The sequence below is a fragment of the Erpetoichthys calabaricus genome, chromosome 1 (genome assembly GCF_900747795.2).
Source record: "Erpetoichthys calabaricus chromosome 1, fErpCal1.3, whole genome shotgun sequence".
Taxonomy (NCBI): domain Eukaryota; kingdom Metazoa; phylum Chordata; class Cladistia; order Polypteriformes; family Polypteridae; genus Erpetoichthys; species Erpetoichthys calabaricus.
This window is the reverse complement of record NC_041394.2, coordinates 239808136-239834014: the sequence shown is the minus strand read 5'-3', so window position 1 is coordinate 239834014 and position 25879 is coordinate 239808136. Positions and strand designations below refer to the sequence as shown.

At 38.3% G+C, this 25879-nt stretch overlaps 2 protein-coding genes across 9 annotated transcripts in view; both read right to left on the bottom strand.

The window, feature by feature from the left end:
- The window catches only part of LOC114660397 (sortilin-like), a 228401-nt gene extending 212497 nt beyond the window's left edge, over positions 1–15904 (bottom strand). Inside the window, exon 1 of the mRNA XM_051919760.1 lies at positions 15516–15904. Within this exon, the coding sequence (XP_051775720.1) occupies positions 15516–15749 (234 nt within the window). The 5' untranslated portion in view covers positions 15750–15904. The remainder of the gene's footprint in view (positions 1–15515) is intronic.
- Positions 1–25879, bottom strand: part of LOC114660381 (chloride anion exchanger-like) — a 147365-nt gene that overhangs the window by 25749 nt on the left and 95737 nt on the right. The window lies entirely within an intron of this gene.

Below are 25879 nucleotides of genomic sequence, written 5' to 3'. Positions count from 1 at the left end.
CTGAAGAGGCTCCATTAGAAGAGCTGTAACGCTCTCCTTTGTTGTGCAGTAAAATTAAACTCATCGTTATCGGACAAGTCGTCGTGTCATTGTTGGTGAGTAACCATAATTAATTATCTACGTACAGTACTTATTACATGTACATAGTTTAGTGTCACTGTACACACATTTTACTGTATACAATTTTTCTTGCATTGTACATATTTATTGCTGGTGGCCTATCTGTCGTAATGGCTGTAACATATGTGATATCGGAGACGCTCGATATCTTTAAAATAATATTTAGGTTTTACTGTATATAAACTGTGTTTACATACATAATTTCAACGAATCTTACCTAATATTTAAGAGAATACAAAGGGTTTATGCTGTATAATTGTGCGAGAAATGTTTATAATAGTGTGGAAGAGTTTATAAGGGCTTAAAATATATAAAAATAACCATATGAACATATGGTTTCTACTTCGCGGATTTTCACCTTTCGCGGGGGGGTTCTGGAACGCAACCCCCGCGATGGAGGAGGGATTACTGTATACTTTATTTATAATTTGTTAATTCTTTAATGTAAACATTTCTGAGCTAATAAAATGGTTTGTCGGGATTCTGTATCAATTCCTGACATTAGTTTTTTGTTTTTTCTTCATTTTTTATAACCAGTACCTTTTTTGCTTAATTTTCCACCATTTTGTACCAGTGTTGTCTTTATGTTAAAATTGAAACGACCTGGAAATTACGCAGCTATGACATCACTAGGTCAATAGTATAAAGTTCATGCTGTGCACTTCCTCATTATCCAAGTCTGATGCATTGCCCCAATAAGAATTGCACTTGCTTTAGTTATTGTTTTCCCTGCATCAGAATATTTTCTGTGTTTCCCTGACTACAAATTAAGATTTTATTTTGGATTGACAAAGAATCAGGTTGACTTTTTGGTTCTGACCTTACTGTTTTTTTTGTAACTTATATTTGATTGTCTGGTCCTCATTTCAAATCTTTTGTCATATTCTTTAGCAGAACAGGTTCCTCATTAACTTCTAGATCATCATATTTTCAGGGCTAACTCTAGCCTTTGTTTCTTTTCTCCAATAATTTCTTTTTTCAACATCAAAATTTTGCTCAGCTACACTTACTTACTTAAAAAAACTACATGTGTATCCAAAAACAAAAAAACACTGAGATTATACTTCATCTACCTGACAATAACTGTCAGCTCTGGTTTTACAGCATTGGGGCTTTTATCAATAATTCTATTAACAATTCAAACACTGTTTGTGTATCAAAGGTCCAAAAAATATTGCATTCATTTTCTAAGCCTGATTAATTGATTCCATAATAATACTGAAATTCCTAACAGAAATGTCTCTAGTAATTAACAAAACTCAATATTTTTTTTACACCATGAACCTTGCACAGAGTGTCCATATGTACAGTATACCTCAAAAGAGATTTCATAATCTAGATATAAGACTTACAGTGGTGTGAAAAACTATTTGCCCCCTTCCTGATTTCTTATTCTTTTGCATGTTTGTCACACAAAATGTTTCTGATCATCAAACACATTTAACCATTAGTCAAATATAACACAAGTAAACACAAAATGCAGTTTTTAAATGATGGTTTTTATTATTTAGGGAGAAAAAAAATCCAAACCTACATGGCCCTGTGTGAAAAAGTAATTGCCCCCTTGTTAAAAAATAACCTAACTGTGGTGTATCACACCTGAGTTCAATTTCCGTAGCCACCCCCAGGCCTGATTACTGCCACACCTGTTTCAATCAAGAAATCACTTAAATAGGAGCTGCCTGACACAGAGAAGTAGACCAAAAGCACCTCAAAAGCTAGACATCATGCCAAGATCCAAAGAAATTCAGGAACAAATGAGAACAGAAGTAATTGAGATCTATCAGTCTGGTAAAGGTTATAAAGCCATTTCTAAAGCTTTGGGACTCCAGCGAACCACAGTGAGAGCCATTATCCACAAATGGCAAAAACATGGAACAGTGGTGAACCTTCCCAGGAGTGGCCGGCCGACCAAAATTACCCCAAGAGCGCAGAGACGACTCATCCGAGAGGTCACAAAAGACCCCAGGACAACGTCTAAAGAACTGCAGGCCTCACTTGCCTCAGTTAAGGTCAGTGTTCATGACTCCACCATAAGAAAGAGACTGGGCAAAAACGGCCTGCATGGCAGATTTCCAAGACGCAAACCACTGTTAAGCAAAAAGAACATTAGGGCTCGTCTCAATTTTGCAAAGAAACATCTCAATGATTGCCAAGACTTTTGGGAAAATACCTTGTGGACTGATGAGTCAAAAGTTGAACTTTTTGGAAGGCAAATGTCCCGTTACATCTGGCGTAAAAGGAACACAGCATTTCAGAAAAAGAACATCATACCAACAGTAAAATATGGTGGTGGTAGTGTGATGGTCTGGGGTTGTTTTGCTGCTTCAGGACCCGGAAGGCTTGCTGTGATAGATGGAACCATGAATTCTACTGTCTACCAAAAAATCCTGAAGGAGAATCTCCGGCCATCTGTTCGTCAACTCAAGCTGAAGCGATCTTGGGTGCTGCAACAGGACAATGACCCAAAACACACCAGCAAATCCACCTCTGAATGGCTGAAGAAAAACAAAATGAAGACTTTGGAGTGGCCTAGTCAAAGTCCTGACCTGAATCCAATTGAGATGCTATGGCATGACCTTAAAAAGGCGGTTCATGCTAGAAAACCCTCAAATAAAGCTGAATTACAACAATTTTGCAAAGATGAGTGGGCCAAAATTCCTCCAGAGCGCTGTAAAAGACTCATTGCAAGTTATCGCAAACGCTTGATTGCAGTTATTGCTGCTAAGGGTGGCCCAACCAGTTATTAGGTTCAGGGGGCAATTACTTTTTCACACAGGGCCATGTAGGTTTGGATTTTTTTTTCTCCCTAAATAATAAAAACCACCATTTACAAACTGCATTTTGTGTTTACTTGTGTTATATTTGACTAATGGTTAAATGTGTTTGATGATCAGAAACATTTTGTGTGACAAACATGCAAAAGAATAAGAAATCAGGAAGGGGGCAAATAGTTTTTCACACCACTGTAAGTCCAATGAAACTCACATTTTTTTTAATTTCACAATCTGTTTTTACATAAGTATTCATAAGACTTTCTTACATCACAAACATGGGGATCAATGTTAAAAGAAAATATGAGTATTTTGTCTGTATAATGCAAAATGTATCAACTCAAAATATCCTGAAAAATTTAATTAAGGATCACTTAAATAATCTCTGAAGGAGTATTGAAAAAATGGTTTGAGGTCAATTTGCATCTTCCTATTAATCTGTGAAAATAAATGAAAATATGGTGAACATGGGTTTGAAGTTGAAGTTGAAGACGGCTGCAAGTACTAACCCAGATACTGAATTTTAAAAGGATTTTATTTCTTTTCAGTTCAAAGTGCTAAAGGGGGAATGCTGATCATACAGAACCTGCAAATTGCATCCTTCTAAAAGTATTACATTAGCACATCCTAGATGCCAAGATGCCACATCCTAGATGCTAAGAGATTAGTATGTTTTAAAAGGAACTGTATGTAATGTCCATAAAAACATGTTATTTTCTTGGTGCTCATTAACTGCCCCGCCCCTTTTGGAAGGAAACTGTTGACCAGAAAATGGGAACCACCTCCTTATCAGCCATATGCAAATTTTAAAGGACAACTGACTTTTCATTTACCAGTTTACTATCTGTCAAGAGCATCAGTGAAAACCAATTTCTAAAACTTAGTGATAAACTAATCCTAATAGCTAGTTAGTTTTCAAACAACATTGTAGATTTTTCTTCTTACCTAAGTAAGGTGGAGTAAAGGTAGTAACATCTTTGTGAAGACATTTTAATAATTTTTGTCATGTCTTTAGCTGATTGTGGATGTACATTCATGTGAGCCTCATCCCCGATGCTACCACAACAGTCCTCAGCCCTCTATAACCACACAACTATTGCAATTTTGATGAACCCTTAAGACTTGACCTGTCAAAAGCCTGACCAGTACTGCCAAATTTCAAAACTTAACACAACCCAAATTCAAAACTGGTCAATCTCTTTTCTTCTCAGTGCACATGGAGAGGCACGTACACACAGATACATTTTCACACACATGGCTTTACAATGTTTTGTTCAGCTGTTGTATGCTAGAGTTGACAGAGAGAAAGTGCCAAGAGCTGGGGAAAAACTGGTATTAATTAAATCTGTAATACTTTTTAAAATGGGGAAGCAGATGATAACCATAACAGGCCTACAAAGAAAGCACTAAAAGCAAAGCCAATGCATGCAGGCATGGTTTTAGCTATCTTCTGCAGCTTAACATATGCAAATCCATTTGTGTATCTGGTTACTACTAGCAATCAAGCACTAAAACTACAACAACTGCCAGACTTCAAAAAGAAACAATAGTTGTCAATAACCTTTTAAATTAACCAGCGAAACTAACAGAGATAGACTGTACAAAAACTCTACTTGTTTTACACTCCATCTGACTTATAATCCACAACAATTTATAGTTAAGATGCCCTTCATCAACTGAAGTCTGCCTCTACCTACGTGTACCATTGACAATTTCAAGGCTAATTTTCTTTGGTCAACTGCTGATGACTATATCTATCTATCTATCTATCTATCTATCTATCTATCTATCTATCTATCTATCTATCTATCTATCTATCTATCTATCTATCTATCTATCTATCGGCTTAAGTCCTTACTACTGCTGCTGCTGCTGCTGCTGTTACTTGCAGGGATGGTGAACACACTGTGGACAAGTCTAGAAAGCAAGGGGAAAGTTCTGCTATGACTTTTCTACCATCCAAACACATCCTTCTAATCTTTAATGGTGTGATTGCAACTGATGTATTGTTTGAACTTCATCTCCAGTTTCATTCAGATGTTCACCCATTCTTCAAACTTTGTCACTACTGCCATCCTTCACTTGGCAGTGGGTTCATAGAATGGTTTACCATGTGTTGTGAAGTATTCAATGCCTGGGCTTTTAGTAAACACCTTTACTTTCAGTGTGAGATTGCATGCAGAACTGGCAGAATTCAGGCCATAAGAAAAGGATAACCATAGGCACCGGACCCATGTTAACCATCAGTTTAGCCAATCATGCAGTCTCTTACACATAACTATCTGATAACTGCTATCTGTACAGGTTTGCAGCAATGCTTAAGCCTCTCATGCCTCACTACAAACATGTTGAGGATAAGGTACCGATTGCACTACAGCCCCATGTGAGCATGCATGAATGGATGAGAACTTTATCACAAAATTCTAGGACATTATGGGATATGTTATTGATTCTTTGGCTCTTCCCAGCTCTTCAGCTTTTCCCAAAGCATGGTATGCACATCATTGATTGATCCCAAGGTAACTAACCAGATCTGTTTGTTTCACTCATTTCATTCATATTTTCACTGCCTGCAAAGTTTCTGAAATTTCTGGGACAGTATATCTCCATTCTGTACAATCAAGGGCATGCTTGAACACAACATTTTATATATGGTCCTGGCAGACAAGTCAATGATAAAGTTCAAGCATAGCAATGATGCTTGATCAGTGACTCACAACAGCAGCTTCAAAACTAAACTCAGACATGAGTTGTCACTGTAACTCACTCTTTCTCTGTATGTTACCACCAGTTTTTGCTCATTTGGCATGGAACATAAACCATGGTAAACACTCTTCTTTTAAGCTTGTATTCCACTGTGATATAGTGGTAGAGCAACTGTCAGTCCAAATTTCACCGATCATCTGCACAATAACATCAGACATAATCCCTTTCCATTTTTCTGCCTCTTCATGGCTGTGATCTCCTTATACATCCAGAAGATGGCAATATGATCAGGTAACACACTTTCAGCATCAGAATGACCATGGCTAGCTCCCATGTTCACTCCTGCTCTAGATCTATAAAAGCTTTTCCTGCAATCATGTGAAATAGTCCAATCTTCCAAAAACAAAACTTCTCACACTTGTCCCTGAAATCTCTAAAACTGATGTCTGTATCTGGCTAAAAGCTGCTGTTGTGGCACAGGTATAACTGAAGAGAAGACATACCAGTTTCTTGCTATCAAGTCAAAATATCAATGCAACCTCTACACTACACATGACAAGTAATGATGAGTGAACCCCAAGGAGTTTGCTTTGCATCAGAGAAATCGGGGATACAGTCATATGAAAAAGTTTAGGAACCCCTCTTAATTCTTTGGATTTTTGTTTATCATTGGCTGAGCTTTCAAAGTACCAACTTCCTTTTAATATAAGACATGCCTTATGGAAACAGTAGTATTTCAGTTGTGACATTAAATTTTTTGGTTTAACAGAAAATATGCAATATGCATCATAACAAAATTAGACAGGTGCATAAATTTGGGCACCCCAACAGAGATATTACATCAATACTTAGTTGAGCCTCCTTTTGCAAATATAACAGCCTCTAGACACCTCCTATAGCCTTTGATGAGTGTCTGGATTTTGGATGGAGGTATTTTTGACCATTCTTCCATACAAAATCTCTCTAGTTCAGTTCAATTTGATGACTGCCGAGCATGGACAGCCTGCTTCAAATCATCCCATAGATTTTCAATGATTTTCAAGTCAGGGGACTATGAAGGCCATTCCAGAACATTGTACTTCTCCCTCTGCATGAATGCCTTTGTAGATTTTGAACTGTGTTTTGGGTCATTGTCTTGCTGGAATATCCAACCCCTGCGTAACTTCAACTTTGAGAATGATGCTTGAACATTATCCTGAAGAATTTGTTGATATTGGGTTGAATTCATCCGACCCTCGACTTTAACAAGGGCCCCAGTCCCTGAACTAGCCACACAGCCCCACAGCATGATGGAACCTCCACCAAATTAGACAATAGGTAGCAGGTGTTTTTCTTGGAATGCGGTGTTCTTCTTCCACCATGCAAAGTGCTTTTTGTTATGACCAAATAACTCAATTTTTGTCTCATCAGTCCAAAGCACTTTGTTCCAAAATGAACCTGGCTTGTCTAAATGAGCATTTGCATACAACATGTGACTCTGTTTGTGGCGTGAATGCAGAAAGGGCTTCTTTCTCATCACCCTGCCATACAGATGTTCTTTGTGCAAATTGTGCTGAATTGTAGAACAATGTATAGATACACCATCTGCAGCAAGATGTTCTTGCATGTCTTTGGAGATGATCTGTGGGTTGTATGTAACCATTCTCACAATCCTGCGCATATGCCGCTCCTGTATTTTTCTTGGCCTGCCAGACCTGGGTTTAACAGCAACTGTGCCTGTGGCCTTCCATTTCCTGATTACATTCCTTATAGTTGAAACTGACAGTTTAAACCTCTGAGATAGCTTTTTGTAGCCTTCCCCTAAACCATGATACTGAACAATCTTTGTTTTCAGATCTTTTGAGAGTTGCTTTGAGGATCCCATGTGGTCACTCTTCAGAGAAGAGTCAAAGGGAAGCACAACTTGCAATTGCAATCTATGAAGTTCAAGGCTTAACGAGCTAATCCAACCAATTTGGTGTTGCAAGTATTGAGCAGTTACATGCATTCAAATCAGCAAAATTACAAGGGTACCCAATTTTTTGCACAGCCAGTTTTTCACATTTGATTTAATTTCATACAACTAAATACTGCTTCACTAAAAATCTTTGTTCGGAAAACACCCCAGTACTCAGATGTTCATAGGAAATAAGAGGTATACCATTGTCATCTTTTTATGTTGAAAGTAGAATAAATTATTATGCAGGCTGAGAGGGGTTCCCAAACTTTTTCATATGACTGTTCGGAAACTTTGTTGAACTCAGCAAAATGCATAAAAGTCAATGGAGAACTGAGGAACTGAATTAGCTTTGAATGGATTATAATGGTACAATGGACTTTTAAGTGTCCCTGGGGGCTAGAGGAGTGTCTGTCAACTATGCTGCACTGATTATTGTGGCCACAAATGAGACTTGAGCTGTGAGGCAGCAGCATAACTATTGCGCTATATATATATATATATATATATATATATATATATATATATATATAGTAGCAGTTGAGACGTGTGTCCACCTCTTGAACCCTCAGGTACCACTCCAAACACCAGGTAAATGTATAACAATTATTTATTTTGTTATAAAACAGTGCACCAAGCACCCTCCACTCCACCTACTCATATAACTATCAAACACTAATCACAAACCAATCCTCCACTCCCAGACACTTCACCACCCTACCTCCCAGCTCAGCTCAGTGTCTGGGCTTTCCCAGAGTCCTTTTATACACCCTGACCCAGAGGTGTTCCTGCCCAACAGTCCACAATTCCTTATTCCTTCAGGGTCAGGGTAAACAGTCCTTATCTTCACCCCGGAAGCACGTCGTTTCTTCCTGTCCCGGGATTATGACGCACTTCCGGGTTATAGGGCATATATGAGACCCCGGGCCTCCCGACAGCGATTCCCAGTGGTCCCCAAGGTATCCAACAGGGCGGTGCATAAAAACTACATAGTCCATGAGGCCACGCTGGAATTCGGGGCCTGTCCATGCTGTCGGGAGAGCTCCTCCTGGCGGCCTGGGGGTGAGGGCCGGAATAGGAAGCCGGCCATCCTTCACAATATATAAATATATATATATATACATATACACATATATATACACACATATCACTCACAGAGTTCCAATCTTTGCAGCACTAATTCACCATGCCACAATGTGTGTAACACAAACTGATCTTGAGTCCAGGCAGCCATACACTGGGTCCTTATATGGAGAGGGGGCATTACATGACTCTGAGTCAAATCTAACCTTAAACCCTGTGAAATAATAACGAAATAATAATAACAACAAAAGATTTATTAATATTTACAAGGCATTTCTATCTTTCTTATGGAAGAAAAAGTGTGAAACATTCACACAGACAGATCAGATGAACCTGGCATATCTTTTCAGTTTATGTTCTATCTGTGCAAATCCTTCACACTTTTTGTTGGACTGAGTCATGGATTAGATGGGGTGAGTCACTGGGCATGTCACATTACATGACTGATTTCACAGGAACAAGTTACTGACTGCATCAATGGAAAAGTCACAAAATTTGACATGGACTAAAGAAGAATAGAAGCCCCTCACCTTTACAGAAACAAAGCACCTATTTAGGAAAGCATCTCTAATAAATGTTTTCATATTATTAAATACAGGTGTTTGTTTAGTATCTGCTCCATTCTATAAACAAACAGTGCCTCAAACGTTTACTCCTGCCTCTACCTCTGAATCCATTTAGGTTTCATGGGGTGTGCTTAGACAACCCATGTAGCACTTGTGTTTGTACAATGTACTTTTCATCAGACATTTATGAAACAATTCTGTTGCTTTTAGCTCCTTTTCTCTATTGTTTCCTTTCTCTTCCTCCTCATATGAACTAGGTTTACATAGCCTATTTTTGAATTTGCCTTAAATATTTGCATGACAGGCACATTGTTAAAACACATAGCTAAGAAAATTTCAACCTTGGAAAAGAGCTAGGCAACTAATGAAAACATGAACAATTTGTTCTGATTACAATACAGCTCAAAAGGAAATATAATTTTATAGGATCCATAGGGAATTTAAAATTTTTAAAAATTATCTCTTGTTGTCCCATGGAGCACAGTAATCATGATGTTAAAAAAGACTTCAGAAAGAAGAGACACATTAAAGCACCTTGTAAAATTATAGGACAGCCAACAGAAACAATAATTATAACTAGGAACTAGGGCCATACAATTAAACATGGCATTGAATATTAACACATCGTAAATAAAAACACACTGTAAAGAATGAAGAGCGATACTAGAGTAAATGCTTGTTTTATACAATGACCTCACCCTGTTCGCTATATGAGGGATGACCAGCAGACTCCTCCTTATAGAAAGGACAATGGCAGATGGCTGTTGAAGGGTGCTATCTCGCCCAAACTGCAGCTCCCACAGCTCCCCCTGGTGGCATCCATCCCCTGAACTCCAAATCCCATGAAGCCCTGCAGGAATTTGTGGAGCCACAGCAACCCTGGGGGGCTGCCAAGTAGCAGCTCCTGTGCACATCTGCTCCACTAGTCCTTCTGGAATATCAGCCCTCCGGCCACTGCCATCCATCACAACTATTACAAAGTGCTATAAAAATCAATTTAAAGTATTCTAAAAAAACTTTATATAATACTTTTACTGATGAAATCAAGAGCAGCATTATTGGAAATCTTTACACTGACATTAGTGCACTTTCTTAAAGCCCAGTCCCAAAAAACAACTGCAATTTAAATTTACATAATGTTTTTCAAGGATTTCTATCCTAAACTACTGCATAAAAATGTTTCTCCTTGTGTGTATTATCACACAACACTTTACAAAACCTTTAACACTTCGCTATTTAGGTGTCCGTATCGAAAAATGTTTAACTAGGTGCCGCATAATTTTTATCCACTAAATACTGTAAATTTGTCCCAAAATAGCAAATAACAACACAATCAGCATTCAGTTGAATTAGTAAAAATTGGAAATTTTTTGGCTGAATGTGTGACAATGCTTATGTTGTTCTCCTCCACTGGTTATGGAAGGCACTTTCCAACAACATTTCCTGTACCAAAGGGAATGGGTAACACCTCACACCACATTATACTGTGAGGTGTGGATGCCATCTTTTGAGGATTGTGCTTATTTTTTTATAATGAGAAATGAGTAGTAGTGTCATACTGGGAGAAATCAAAATGCTTTTATGAAAGGAAAAGCAAATGGAGAAAGGAAAAGAGAAGAGACAAACTGAATTGGGACACAAATGAAAAGCTATTTAAACAAGTTGTGGTTAATAGAAAATGTGGACCTGTACAACCTCCAAGCCAAAAAATGGACAAAGCACCCTGACAAGCAAAGTACACTAACATATTATTTGTTTTTTATGTATTTATTTGCCTTTTTTCAAAGTTATTTTTTAAAAGACTCACTTCAATAATAATCTGGTTTTGTATCACATTGCAGTTTTATAATTCAATTTCATTTAAAACCATAACTCAAAAGTGAAACTGATTTTAATTTAGATAGATAGATAGATAGATAGATAGATAGATAGATAGATAGATAGATAGATAGATAGATAGATAGATAGATAGATAGATAGATAGATAGATAGATAGATAGATAGATAGATAGATAGATAGATAGATAGATAGATACTTTATTAATCCCAATGGGAAATTCACAGTTTAGGCCGTATGCAATGGTACAAAACAAATGTGTAAAGAGTAACTGAAAAAAAATGTATCCTGATCATTTTTTTCTGAACCTTGGCTTTGACCAAGAATTTGTAGTTTGGTCCATCGCCACATTTAACAATAGGAAATAATGATTAGTGACATATCAACAAAAACTACTGCATATTTCATTAAATATAGACCAAAATTAGTTACTTTTAATACATAACATGCACAATATCTCAAAAGGATCTTTCCATATAAATACACGTGGAGAAGCTATATGACTGCTTACACTGATGGAAATAATAAGCATTACTGATGATCACTCTTTAGTTCCGCAAGGAGGCTTAACAATGCCAATCCGTCCTTTCAGGCCTCACAGACTTTTAAGGGATTTAAAGCATACTGACTTTCTGCATCACTGTCTGTTTGTCAACTGCACTGTAGCAGATCACAAAGTCATGTGGACAGTGGTTAAAACAGTCCATTTTTTCACTATAGCCAAGCCCTTACAAAGGACATTTATTGAAGACAGGATAGGAAAAGCATTTCCCAACATTTCAGACCTCCTACCCCAGTAATAAACTACTTGCTCACAAAAGCAGTTTTTAGTCCCTGGCCATTAAAATGGTTACTCATATATCATTATCTGCTTGAACTGTTATCAAGACTTAATTTTAATAGCACCTGCACTACCAATCAGTTTTCACATTCAATATTACAGACCCTTTGCAGCTCAATTCCTTGTGTTGTCTGTTTGTTACATTGGTTATCTAATATATGATGCATGTATATAGCAGGTATTTATTTATACACTATACTGTCGCTGAATGTTTCCACTATCAATAAATATCTCTTATTATAATGTAAGGCATCATGACAATAAATCAAAGTGAACTTAAAGGCTGTGCTACTGCTAGACTTAACCCCAGACTGCTCTGTGTTTTACAGGTAGTGAATAGTGATGTGAAGAGTGATCACAGCAGTAATAAGATGGAGTATGTGGTTAGGCCACCAGTGCACAATGCTTCTATCACCAGGGGTAGACTTTTCAAACCTCTCCTCACATCATAACCCATTCGTAATGCTTATGAGTGACAAGTTTGGTAATGTAATTTGAGATGAACCTACAATTGACATAAAGAGCGTGTCAGACTAACTGACTAGCAACTGAAATAAGCAAAAGATGTATGTGTAAAATATTACTTTGGCAGAGTTCTGCACAGCACTATCTACTGTATGTGGGTACAATTGAAATGCTGAGTGTCTTTTAGTAATGTATGCGTTTTCCATGTTGCTGAATAAAGCGGAAACATTTGATAAGCACAGGAAGCAAATCTAAAATCTAACCAAGATCAGTTTAAGATTTTAATTGCTAACTAATTGCTTTAGCTAAAGCAATAGCTACACATCTTAGCAAGTTTAAAGCATACTTCTGTAGTAAACTGTAGCAACACTAATGCACTCTGTATTTCTTCTTTTCTACACATTTTGTCACTGAATTCATACTAACACTGATGGCTCTCAATACAGAGCAATCAAATGCAACTATAAAGTGATATGTCAAAAAACAGTTTTATATTAAATGTATATAAGTATACTGTTGTTAGATGTGCTTACTGAGCTTTTTTTTATAAAACATGATTTGTCCATGCATTCTAGTACAACAGGTTGAACTCCCAGATACAATATAGCTATGAATGGGTGGCACAATGGTTAATTTTACTGCTGTCCCCAACCTCCTGAAAACTAGATTCAAATACTGGCACTGTGTATGTCGCATTTGCACAACCTCCTACTGTATGCCTGTGTGATTGTTTTCAACAGGCACTCTAATTTTCTTGCCACATCTTTAACACTGTCAGGTGAAGTTCACTAGGAACCTCTAAATCAGCTTCATATGAGCATATTTTAACTTGTTAGTTTGAGACAGTATCCCAAGGAGTAACTGCTTTTCAAATATAAAATATCACAACTGAACACATGCACACACTACTCCTTATTCGTTCTCAATAGGCCAGCTGTTTTCTTTCTTTTTAGTCATTTTGGTATATATTCAGAATACAGTGTGTGTGTGTACATTTTTTAATTTATTTAAAGAACTTTTGTAAAACTCCAGATTTCCCACGGGGGACAAATCAAGTGTAAATAAATTAATAAAGTCTCTCTCTCTAAGGTGAACTTGTGCCTTTTCAGGGCTCATTCTTGCCTTGTTCCCACTGCTACTGGTATAGGTTATGGCTCCCACAACACTGACCTAGATGAATGTATAGTTACAGCTTCAATTTAAATATGTAGGAACTAATCAATGCACAATAGCTGATGCCTTGATTCCAAATTTTGCATCACTTCTACCTCTTTTACAGATAGGGTTGCATACAGGATAACCTTGCTGCCTCACAGCATTTAAACAACATTTTGCTTTCTGTGTGATGTTTACATGTTCCATCTGTGCTTATAGGTATTGTATCCATCTCCGTATTGAATACAAACTCTATTTGTTTACTCATCAGTGTATCCATGGAAATGCTCCACAATATCTCAAGGAACTCCTTATACGACAATCCACTGCAAGAAACTTCCGTTTTGCAAATACCTACCGCCTTCGCCCCCCTGTGACCAAACTTCATACAATGGGTGACCGAGCCTTTGCAGCCGCTGCTCCACGGCTCTGCAATGCCGTACCAGAGAGCCTAAGAACACAGCAGATTGTGGGCTGTTTTAAAAAAACAGCTAAAGACTTTTCTATTTAGGAAAGTTTAACAAGAATACTAAAATTATTGTTGTTTTATCTCTGTTTTTATTTTGCTTTGCCTTTGTTTAAACTTTTTATGTAGCACTTTGGGATTTACTGCTAATGTAAAGTGCCCTATAAATAAAATGCATTATTATTATTATTATACTGTATTGTCTATGTATTCAGGTTTCCTCCTATATGCATGCTGTCAGGTGGTATGATGCCAGATTAACTTGGGTGTGACTGAGTGTGGGCATTTTGAAGTGTGCTGTTCTTGTGCTGGAAAAAGTATGATAATAAATTGGGTACACATTCATCTTTTTGTTTCCGCTGTATTTTTAACTCCTAAGACTGGGACAGAATCACAAACAGTACTAGCTTTTCAAATATAAAACATGGAAGCTGGACACACTTGTCCACAATCCTTCATGCATCCATATTAAGACAGCTTAAAGCTGCCAGTTAACCTAAAATGAGAATTCAGGATGTGGGAGATAACTGGGGTGTGGAATCAAATCCAGGTCTTTGGAGCTCTGATGGTAAAACACTGCACCATCCTGAGATTTATATTAACTGTAGAAAACATTATCATGGGATATAAGTATAACGCTAAAAAGACTGCACATAAATCTAGTACAACATGCTATTTGGTTCAGGGCTGTCTTAACGTATGGGCATAATGGAGGCCCCGGCAGCGTAGGGACCCACGATGTTTCTGATGCCAACGTATGTTTCTGTTTTGCTATCAAAACTGCGGCCCCAACGCACTACATTGCCCGGGGGCCTATGATTCTGCAAAGACGGCGCTGATTGGGTTAACATTCCCAAGCCGGCTAAATCCTACTGAGGGCTGCGGCCGGCAGAGTACTACACTAGCAGCGTCGGGCGCAAAGCAGGAGCTGACCTTTTGTGGGGCGCCCTGTCATTTATGTGGCCACATGCGTATGTCAATATAGGTTGTCTAGTTAACTCAGAACACACCCGCAGTACCTAAAGAAAACCTCACGCAGTAATGCGGAGATCAGTTAAAATTTTAAAGGTGCGTACTACATGTATACTAACAGGTCTCAAACTTTCTTAGTCTAAGACAGGACAGAACCTATCTTGACAACATCGGATGCAGGGAATCAACCAGTCCTGTAAACGTTTGCGGGTTCTTCGTCAAGGCCAGGTAAAAGAGTACGCTCCTAATACTTAAACGCAACAGCGACATTGTTATTTGAAACAAGGAAACACGTCTGTCGTTCATCCAAACGAGAATGTCAAGCTGTCATCGTGGGCAAGGACGAGGAGTTATCGATACTGAAAAATTCTGGGCACTGTGAAGAAAACAGAACGTGCGAACTAAGAGAAACAATGAACGAACAACGTGTAGAGAATGGGGACAATGTAAATGACATAAGGAATTAGAAAATTAAAACATTTCTGTTTTAAAGATAAATGGCATACGCCACGGAGGTGTGAAAGTAAAACTTTTAAATGTTAAGAAAAGCCTTGACGGATATGGGTTCCGGGTTACGAGTCGCTCGGTACTCACCAGGTGAGTGTTGCGTTGCAGGCTCTCCAAGACCGACGCTTCGACAGTTCGCACGCACAGGGAGGCGCCTCGTGCTGCCGCCGTGTTGTTGCCCTGGCTAGCCTCGCGCTTTGCCCTCGTCCTCCTGAAGATCCGAAACCTGGCGTCCGTCGCCTCGCGTTGCCCAAATATCGCATCCACCGCGGCAAGTGTCCCAAGCACGCTCAAAGTTGCGAGCAGCAGTCGAGATGTCATCTTTGCTGAACCTCCTAAGCCGCAACACAAAGACGTTAAACCGGCTCCTTTCAAACCTGCTCGTCTGGTGTCAGTAAACAAAAGAGGTGGCGCCGAGTCCCTGGTGGCGCTCACCCGCACACACACATAGACACAGATGATCTGTGCGACACTTGTCACGAGCGCAACGACCTGTCAGGCGCTAAATAAACGGAACAAATGACTTTGGCTTCTTATATCTATTACAGGATGGTGGTGTTACACGGTAACAAATCCAAGCGACAAAGCGTTGTCTATACCAACATTCGAAATACACTTTATATCTGTACAATGTGGTCTTTCAGCTGGGGTAGACGCGAGAAGCACATTATCTGCTAACGAAATACACAGTACAACAGTACGGCAAGACTTCAGCAAACTCCATTAATTCACACATCTATTTTCAGGACTTGCTCTGCGCGATACACTATTGTAGTTTTGTGTAATACAGTACTCAGAAACCTGGTTTTGCCGAATAACTCCTGCAGCGTTAAACTGTTGGCGATCATTACGTAGTGTGCAGCGCAGTACTGAAATCGTTATGAAGCATTTGACTTTTACCGTAAAGTCAACCTAGTCTGATTACTCTTTTAGATCATCGTCTATTAGAATAATAAAGAGCACAAATTCGTTTGTTTGTATAGGATTTATAATTTAGTATTTCTCTCCCACAGTAGCATTAAGCTGTTTCGAATAATAAATAGAATGATGGACTGACCATATTAAAAAAAGTAACAGTTTTAAAGGGAAAAAATTAAAACTGGCCATCGAGCCAAGTGTGGATGTGTGCGTGAATGTGTCAAGTGATGAACGGAGTAGGCCCCCAGTCCAGCGACGATTCCTGCCTTGCGACCAGTGGTGCAAAACAGAATTCTGTGCTAGACAAAGCAGGCACTCACAATGTATAGATGAATAAAACTTAATACTATTACTTAAGTTATATGAGCAGAGAGATAGGCGACGTAGTGGTTAGCACTGCGACATTAAAGGTGCAATGTCATGGCTTTCATTCTTATCCCTGGTTGATGTTTGTGTGGAGTTTGCACATTTTCCTTCTCATTTTGTAGGTATATCTTAAGTTTATTCCCCAAGGATGTGTGTTTAGTTAATTGCCAAATCTAAAATGAAACGGTGCCAACGATTCTGTTTGACTCCTGTTGGTCTAGTCAATATGAGGAAGTATAACATGCACTCTCCTTTATTTACAAGCTGTCTACATGGGTTTGTGTGGATTTTTTTAGTTTTAAGATTACCGGTAATAGATTTTTAACCTTTCTGTTGTGATTTCCTGGATTGACTATTGTAATTAGACTGATTTCTTTTTATTTTCTATATAACGATGTGTGTTTGATTGTTGTATTATAACTCCAATTTAAAATAACACTCTAGTGAGTGTTAATGTGTGCATGAGTGGTCTCTGCAATGGACTGACGGGCTTATTTCCTACCTTGTGCCTGATGCAATATATGCCAATTCTCATTGACCCTTGCATTAAATGGGTGTGACAGTATAAAGTCAAAAACATGTATTGTAAATAAAACAGAGGTTTCACAATGAATGTAACTGTGTTGAATTAATACATATAAATAAAAACATCCTCCTGTCAAACCTCCGTAGTCTGGCTCACATTTTGTAGGGAATGGAACTTATCCTGGTAGTATCAGGCACAAGACAGGATCTAGACTTGGGAAAAATGCTTCACTATACGGTAGATGATGTCCCATCCATCTATTACATATTTCTATCTTTCAATAGTCTTTCTTGTTACTGGTATTTTAGACCTTGTTCTTGGAGTTTAAGGCGCAGCAATCTGTAAAGTAGCTTCCTGACAATACCCCATGTAAAATGTGCTATATAAACAATATTTGATTAATTGATATAAGCAACACAATTTAACATTACATTCTCAGATCAGTTCAGTCCAATTAAGGACCATGAAAGACCCTGTACAGGCAGCACTGGGTGTAATGCAGGAAACACTTCTGGACAATGTGGCAGTCCATCATGGGGCCTACTTGTACGCTCACCTTTTTTCCTTGAACTATTTTTTTTATACAGTTCTTTTAATATTATTGTGCAGACTTCAAGATTGTGTTATAATGTACTCATTACAGATCATTAAGATACAGATTACTACTACAGTTTATTCAGATCACCCCTTCCCTACTTTTGCTTCTCCTGTTTTTTACCCAAAATACTCCATTATTTAAAACCATGTACACAGTTCTACCTTTCATTTAGATCAAATGAAGTTTCTCCGATGTTGTCTTTAATTAGTTGTGTTAGTGAATTAAAGGAGTGGATGGATGAGAACTACTTGCCTTTAAACACCGATAAAACAGAGATATTAATTGTTGGAGGGATTGACGCTGATCACAACAATTTTTTATCATCATTTAACTCAGTTGGGATCTCCATTAATTTAACTGAATCAGCCCGCAATCTAGGAGTTATCTTTGACTCTAGCATGTCATTTAAAGCGCATATTACAAAGTTGTCCAAATCATTTATCTTCCATCTTAAAAATGTTGGGAAATTAAGGCGCTTTCTAAATAATAATTCATGCATTTATTTCTAGTAGGATTAACTACTGCAATGCGGTGTTCACTGGATGTTCAAACTGTTCTTTATACAGCCTCCATCCATCCATCCATCCATCCATCCATTATCCAACCTGCTATATCCTAACTACAGGGTCATGGGGGTCTGCTGGAGCCAATCCCAGCCAACACAGGGCGCAAGGCAAGAAACAAACCCTGGGCAGGGTGCCAGCCCACCACAGGGCACACACACACACCAAGCACACACTAGGGACAATTTAAATCGCCAATGCACCTAACCTGCGTGTCTTTGGACTGTGGGAGAAAACCCATGCAGACACGGGGAGAACAAACTCCACGCAGGGAGGACCCGGGAAGCAAACCCGGGTCTCCTAACTGCAAGGCAGCAACGCTACCCACTGCGCCGCCCTATACAGCCTCCAGTTAATCCAAAATGCTGCTGCAAGAATTATTACAAGAACAAGAAAATACGAACACATAACTCCAGTTCTTAAATCTTTACACTGGCTCCCGGTTAAATTTAGGGCAGATTTCAAAATCCTCCTTTTAACATATAAATCATTAAATGGCCAAGATCCAGCTTACTTGTCTGACTAAAATAACACTGGGAGGTCGAGCGTTTAGTTACAGGGCCCCTAGACTGTGGAATGGTCTGCCTGCTAATATAAGAGATGCCCCTTCGGTCTCAGATTTTAAATCCCGGCTGAAGACTCACTACTTCAGTTTAGCATATCCTGACTAGAGCTGCTGATTAACTGTACAGACTGCAGCTCTGTTGTTAGTCATTAGCACTAAAACATACAGTGGTGTGAAAAACTATTTGCCCCCTTCCTGATTTCTTATTCTTTTGCATGTTTGTCACACAAAATGTTTCTGATCATCAAACACATTTAACCATTAGTCAAATATAACACAAGTAAACACAAAATGCAGTTTGTAAATGGTGGTTTTTATTATTTAGGGAGAAAAAAAAATCCAAACCTACATGGCCCTGTGTGAAAAAGTAATTGCCCCCTGAACCTAATAACTGGTTGGGCCACCCTTAGCAGCAATAACTGCAATCAAGCGTTTGCGATAACTTGCAATGAGTCTTTTACAGCGCTTTGGAGGAATTTTGGCCCACTCATCTTTGCAAAATTGTTGTAATTCAGCTTTATTTGAGGGTTTTCTAGCATGAACCGCCTTTTTAAGGTCATGCCATAGCATCTCAATTGCATTCAGGTCAGGACTTTGATTAGGCCACTCCAAAGTCTTCATTTTGTTTTTCTTCAGCCATTCAGAGGTGGATTTGCTGGTGTGTTTTGGGTCATTGTCCTATTGCAGCACCCAAGATCGCTTCAGCTTGAGTTGACGAACAGATGGCCGGACATTCTCCTTCAGGATTTTTTGGTAGACAGTAGAATTCATGGTTCCATCTATCACAGCAAGCCTTCCAGGTCCTGAAGCAGCAAAACAACCCCAGACCATCACACTACCACCACCACATTTTACTGTTGGTATGATGTTCTTTTTCTGAAATGCTGTGTTCCTTTTACGCCAGATGTAACGGGACATTTGCCTTCCAAAAAGTTCAACTTTTGACTCATCAGTCCACAAGGTATTTTCCCAAAAGTCTTGGCAATCATTGAGATGTTTCTTAGCAAAATTGAGACGAGCCCTAATGTTCTTTTTGCTTAACAGTGGTTTGCGTCTTGGAAATCTGCCATGCAGGCCGTTTTTTGCCCAGTCTCTTTCTTATGGTGGAGTCGTGAACACTGACCTTAATTGAGGCAAGTGAGGCCTGCAGTTCTTTAGACGTTGTCCTGCGGTCTTTTGTGACCTCTCGGATGAGTCGTCTCTGCGCTCTTGGGGTAATTTTGGTCGGCCGGCCACTCCTGGGAAGGTTCACCACTGTTCCATGTTTTTGCCATTTGTGGATAATGGCTCTCACTGTGGTTCGCTGGAGTCCCAAAGCTTTAGAAATGGCTTTATAAACCTTTACCAGACTGATAGATCTCAATTACTTCTGTTCTCATTTGTTACTGAATTTCTTTGGATCTTGGCATGATGTCTAGCTTTTGAGGTGCTTTTGGTCTACTTCTCTGTGTCAGGCAGCTCCTATTTAAGTGATTTCTTGATTGAAACAGGTGTGGCAGTAATCAGGCCTGGGGGTGGCTACGGAAATTGAACTCAGGTGTGATACACCACAGTTAGGTTATTTTTTAACAAGGGGACAATTACTTTTTCACACAGGCCATGTAGGTTTGGATTTTTTTTCTCCCTAAATAAAAAACACCATCATTTAAAAACTGCATTTTGTGTTTACTTGTGTTATATTTGACTAATGGTTAAATGTGTTTGATGATCAGAAACATTTTGTGTGACAAACATGCAAAAGAATAAGAAATCAGGAAGGGGGCAAATAGTTTTTCACACCACTGTAAGTAGCATGATAATTATAATTTGTTACTAGCCCTCACTTATTCTGTTTCTCTTCTCGGTACTCAAATGTAGCACTTGGTGCCACGGCCCAACTGCCAAGTTGTTTTGCCTGCCTAAGGTAAAGTCATCCCTGATGGAGGATCGCCGGAATCGTGGGGTAGAGGGGTCCTTTCATCGGACTGGCTGGCCCAGCGCTGTTTCAGCTGTGGAATTGCCAAATGGGGGAGGCAGCTTGATGGCTGAGGTCTCAAGGACTCTAAACAAATCCAAATCATATTATGGGATATCATCTACTGTTAAATTCTGCTCCGTACTCGTAAAATTTTTATTTTTATACTGAATTGAGGATTTGTTGTGTTCTGTGTATTGTATTGTATTGACCCCCTTCTTTTTGACACCCACTGCATGCCCAACCTACCTGGAAAGGAGTCTCTTTTTGAACTGCCTTACCCAAGGTTTCTTGCATTTTTTCCCTACAAGGGTTTTTTTTGGGAGTTTTCCCCTTGTCTTCTTAGAGAGTCAAGGCTAGGGGGCTGTCAAGATGCAGGGCCTGTTAAAGCCCATTACGGCACTTCTTGTGTGATTTTGGGCTATACAAAAATAAATTGTATTGTACTGTATATATCCCCTTCTCTTTACTTTTTTATCAGTTGACAACTTGAAATATTTAACTGAGATTTGAGATTTCATCTGAAATGTTTCAGAAATTTGAAAAGTTGGAAGTGAGGAAAACTCCTCATAAAAGTGATTTCTTTTTACATTTGGTCATATTTCATGAATGTTAATACTAACTGCAACAGATGTCTGTTATTTGAAATCACTTAATCCTGATCAGTGCTTCAAGCAACCAGATCCTGTCACTGCAACTACCCACCCACTTCTTCAACTCACTTAATCCAGTTTTAGATAACAGAGAGCCAGAACCCATCCCAGCAACATTTTGAATAAGGCAGGGGCCAAACCTGGGCAGGTCATCAATTGGTGCACACTTATTCACTTACCTCTGCCACTCATGGAGGATCAGTAACCAATTCACCTAACACACATGTCACTGGGTTGTGGGATGGAAACTGGAGTAACTAGAGATAAAAAGAACAAATACACACACACAGAATGAGCAGGTGGGATTTGAACCAAATATATCTAAGATCTCAGGAATGTGCTGCTGCTGGTGTCACACACTGCTAGTTTTAAATGACGTCTTTAAGAAAAAGTACCTTCAATTTTCAATAAATATCTAGAAAGTTTATTTCTAGAAGTCTACTCCATGCTACTCTAAAGCCTCTCACACCAGGTCCTGCATGTTTGTTTTTCTTGCCTGATGTTGCATTCATACTGCAATGTTGTATTTGTTTTTTTAAGTTTGGCATTTATTATACTGCTGTCATTAGTCTGTGGGAGTCATGCAAGTAAGAATATCCTTAAACAATGCACACATGACAATAAACTTGTACCATAACTTGAATAAATTATGTAGTGTATCGTAAAAGGGCATACAATTTTAAAATGCACTTTTTAGCACTGTTAGTGAAACAATAAGGACAACTTGTACCATAACTTGAATAAATTATGTAGTGTATCGTAAAAGGGCATACAATTTTAAAATGCACTTTTTAGCACTGTTAGTGAAACAATAAGGACATTCCAAAACCCCTACGGCAGAAGTTAGTTTACCATTAAATGTACAAAAATCTTAGTGTCTCAGTTGGACTGTGGTGGTATCTTTCTGTATCTTGGGGTCTCCAAGGCTTGAAATAAGCAATTTGATGACACATTTATGGCTTCCAGAAAAAGTCTTTCCTATCAAAAATAACAAATTAATGATTTCCAAATGTAATTGGGACTTTGATTATAAAGAACCATTAGGTACAGGGGTCAGATGAAACCAAAATTGAAACTTTGAGTTATTCACACTTTTAAAAAGCTTTGGGGAGGGTGGGTCCAATTATCTGACCTATTGCCTGGTAACCCTGTAACTTTGGAGAGTTATCTCTGAATAGGCAAATGATATTAGGGCTCAACCAGGAAGTGATGCCTTGATGGTGTTCGAAGGTGGATCATTCAAACTAGAAGTGAATCTGGAGTAATCAAGTAATTTGCATGATGGCTCACTAATCAAGAAAAACAGAAGCCAGACATTGAAATAAAATAACAGGAATTAAGAAGGAATACTTTGATTTATTTTGTGAGATGTAAGATTAGGAAATCCACCTACCTGTGTCAGATGGTAGCTAGAGAAAACCTTTTGGCCCCAGGGGGAAATTTGGCTTTTTACAGTAGTTCTTTATATATATATATATATATATATATATATATATATATATATATATATATCCGTCCATCCATTTTCCAACCCGCTGAATCCGAACACAGGGTCACGGGGGTCTGCTGGAGCCAATCCCAGCCAACACAGGGCACAAGGCAGGAATCAATCCTGGGCAGGGTGCCAACCCACCGCAGTATATATATATATATATATATATATATATATATATATATATATATACACAAACACACATACTGAACACATACCTGAATAACTAAAAAGGAAGATACATTTAAAAAGAAAGTAAAGAAAACTTCTTATTTGGCGGTTACAGTGAGGCAGCCCCAGTAGTGTTTTATATTTTAAGTTTATATTTCGGCAATAAGACAAACAAGTGGCCTAGTGGCTAGAGCTTATCCTTAAACCAAAACATTACTAGCTCAATCCACACCTGGCTCCTGTAAGCCATCTTGGATAAAGGCATCTGCTAAATGAACAACATGTAAGTTTACAAATAACAAAAACTATGCAACAGAGTTCTATAAAATGTGTATGAAGCATCCTCATATTTGACTAAGATATCATTTATTTGATATCACAGGCCCATATTATTTGGAAATGTTAAGTAGATTGACATTATGAACACCAACAGGTCATGGTTAGAGTGGGAGATGGGTCAGCAACTGCAGAGAAGCTGTGTTTAACTAAACAGAACTTGATACCAGCTTACTTTCTCGAAGTCTGCTCTCATTTTTCTAGCTCAGCATCAGAAGAGGAGTGTTCAAGTTGAGTGTGAGATACAAGAGAGTTACTGTAAGTAAAGCTCACTATATCAGTTATCTTGGACCAGAATGTTTTGCCATTGTGGTAATCATACCTTATCGTCCTTGCCCATTAATGTCTCTAAAGAGTAGCTTGTTAACCAAATGATTCCATTCAAGTTTAATCCTTCATCAGAATTGTAAACATGGAATCTTTTGTTCTAATTATGACCAAACATATCAACTTTTACATCCAATGGAGAGAAACAGAGAGCAAATAGTGGTAAATAATAATACCAAATATTACAGTTTTAGAAGAAGTACAGGAAATATTCTGTTGTGTCCATATTTACAGCTGTACTGAGACATGATGTGAGGTTTTCTTGAATTTCCATTAGGTAATAGAAAAGTTCAGCATTTTCTGTTTTTTGTCTGACTTAGCTTACCTTCTTGCTGTATCATCATGCAGTTTTGTGCTTTTCATGCCAATCAGAGATTTCACCTGAGGGCTTATTAGGATGAACTCTGGGACTCGCCTCCAGAGTCCAGGAACTAGAATGTGTTAGCTCTGCATGAGCTCCTTGCACTTCACTATAGGCTGTTTACTGGTTTTTTTAAATATTTAATGCTGTTCTTAAAATCAGTTTATTTATAATAAAATACTTTTCTCTATTTAAACCAATTTGTATTATTCTTTTTGATCTTTTATGGTAATGATTTTGCTTTAAAATAAGAAAAAGTGCTTTACAACTTGTACTGTGCAAGTTATTTACAAATCATTTGATATTGTTATAGCACCTTTAAATAAATTATCCATCCATCTTCTGTACCTGTGTACCTGTCCAGTTTAGGATTATGAGGACAGCATCATCAGGTATAAAAGCAGGAATTTGTTCTGGAAAAAGGGGAAATGTATCATAGGCCGTCCTTACTCACCACACCAGTCCAGTTTAGAATCACCACATAACCAAAGAGGCATCTCATTAGGATGTGGAATATAACAATACATGGAGAAAGTGCAAACTCCATACCGACAGTGACCAGAACCAGGATTTTAACCCAGTTTCCTTGAAAACTGTCATACTACAAAACTAACCACTGTACTGTTATGCTATTCTTTTCATGTATTATTCCAGGTCCGTTTAATGTATTTTTCAAAATTCTGTCATAACCTCAATTATAAATTCCTCTCCAAAGAGTGAAGTGGTATGTAAAGCTCTAGAGTGCCAGACATGTAGCTATCATGTAAGTCACCAGTACCAATAGAGGAACACTAATGTATGTAATGTCTGTATGCTCTGTAAGTTGATGCTATAACTTTTTTACTATCCATATGCATTTTGTCATAATTTAATTCACTCAAAGAAAAGAATGTTAAATGAATTTGTTTTGTTCTACAACCTCAGGTGCTTCTCTGTGTAGCGCAGTATTCCACTGAGATTCCTGGGCAAGCCATTTCACAGCAGAGTACACGTAAACACAGGCATACATTTACTCAGCCATGTTAGATTAATTTTCTAGTGCTATCCCCACAGAGGACTATCTAAAAGCTATCAAACCAGACCCATCACACAATCCAGTTATTTAATCAAACTCAAAAAATAACAAATAAATAAATTACAGTGCAATAAATGTCAAAGGTCTTTATGAGAACAGAGAAGAGGAAAATTAAAAACTTTATTGATGCAAACAATGCAAAAGAACAAAGTTTGAAGAACCAATTGATTTTACATGAAGTAAGTCTGTTACCCAGAGCATCTGGCCATCCAGACATTCCCTGGATGATGACTCCAAGACTGTAGAAATGATGCTTATAAGAAAAGGTCCATTTGTTGGTTCAGCCTTAATAGGCTCAGTCTCATGGTTAGAAGAAGTTACTTGAAGATGTATCTAATGTCCTCGATTAAACTGTAATTTCATTGAGAATGGGAGTCTATAATTGCAAGAACCAGTCTTGAACAGGATGCCAAACAAAAACAAAACAAAACAAAAGTTCAGTCTGAAGGGCATGCTAGCTGTTACATTCTTGATTCAGTTTTATTTAGGCTCTGCACCTTTAAGAAAGAGAATATGATGTCAGTTCAGTGAAGCACTCTGGTGCAA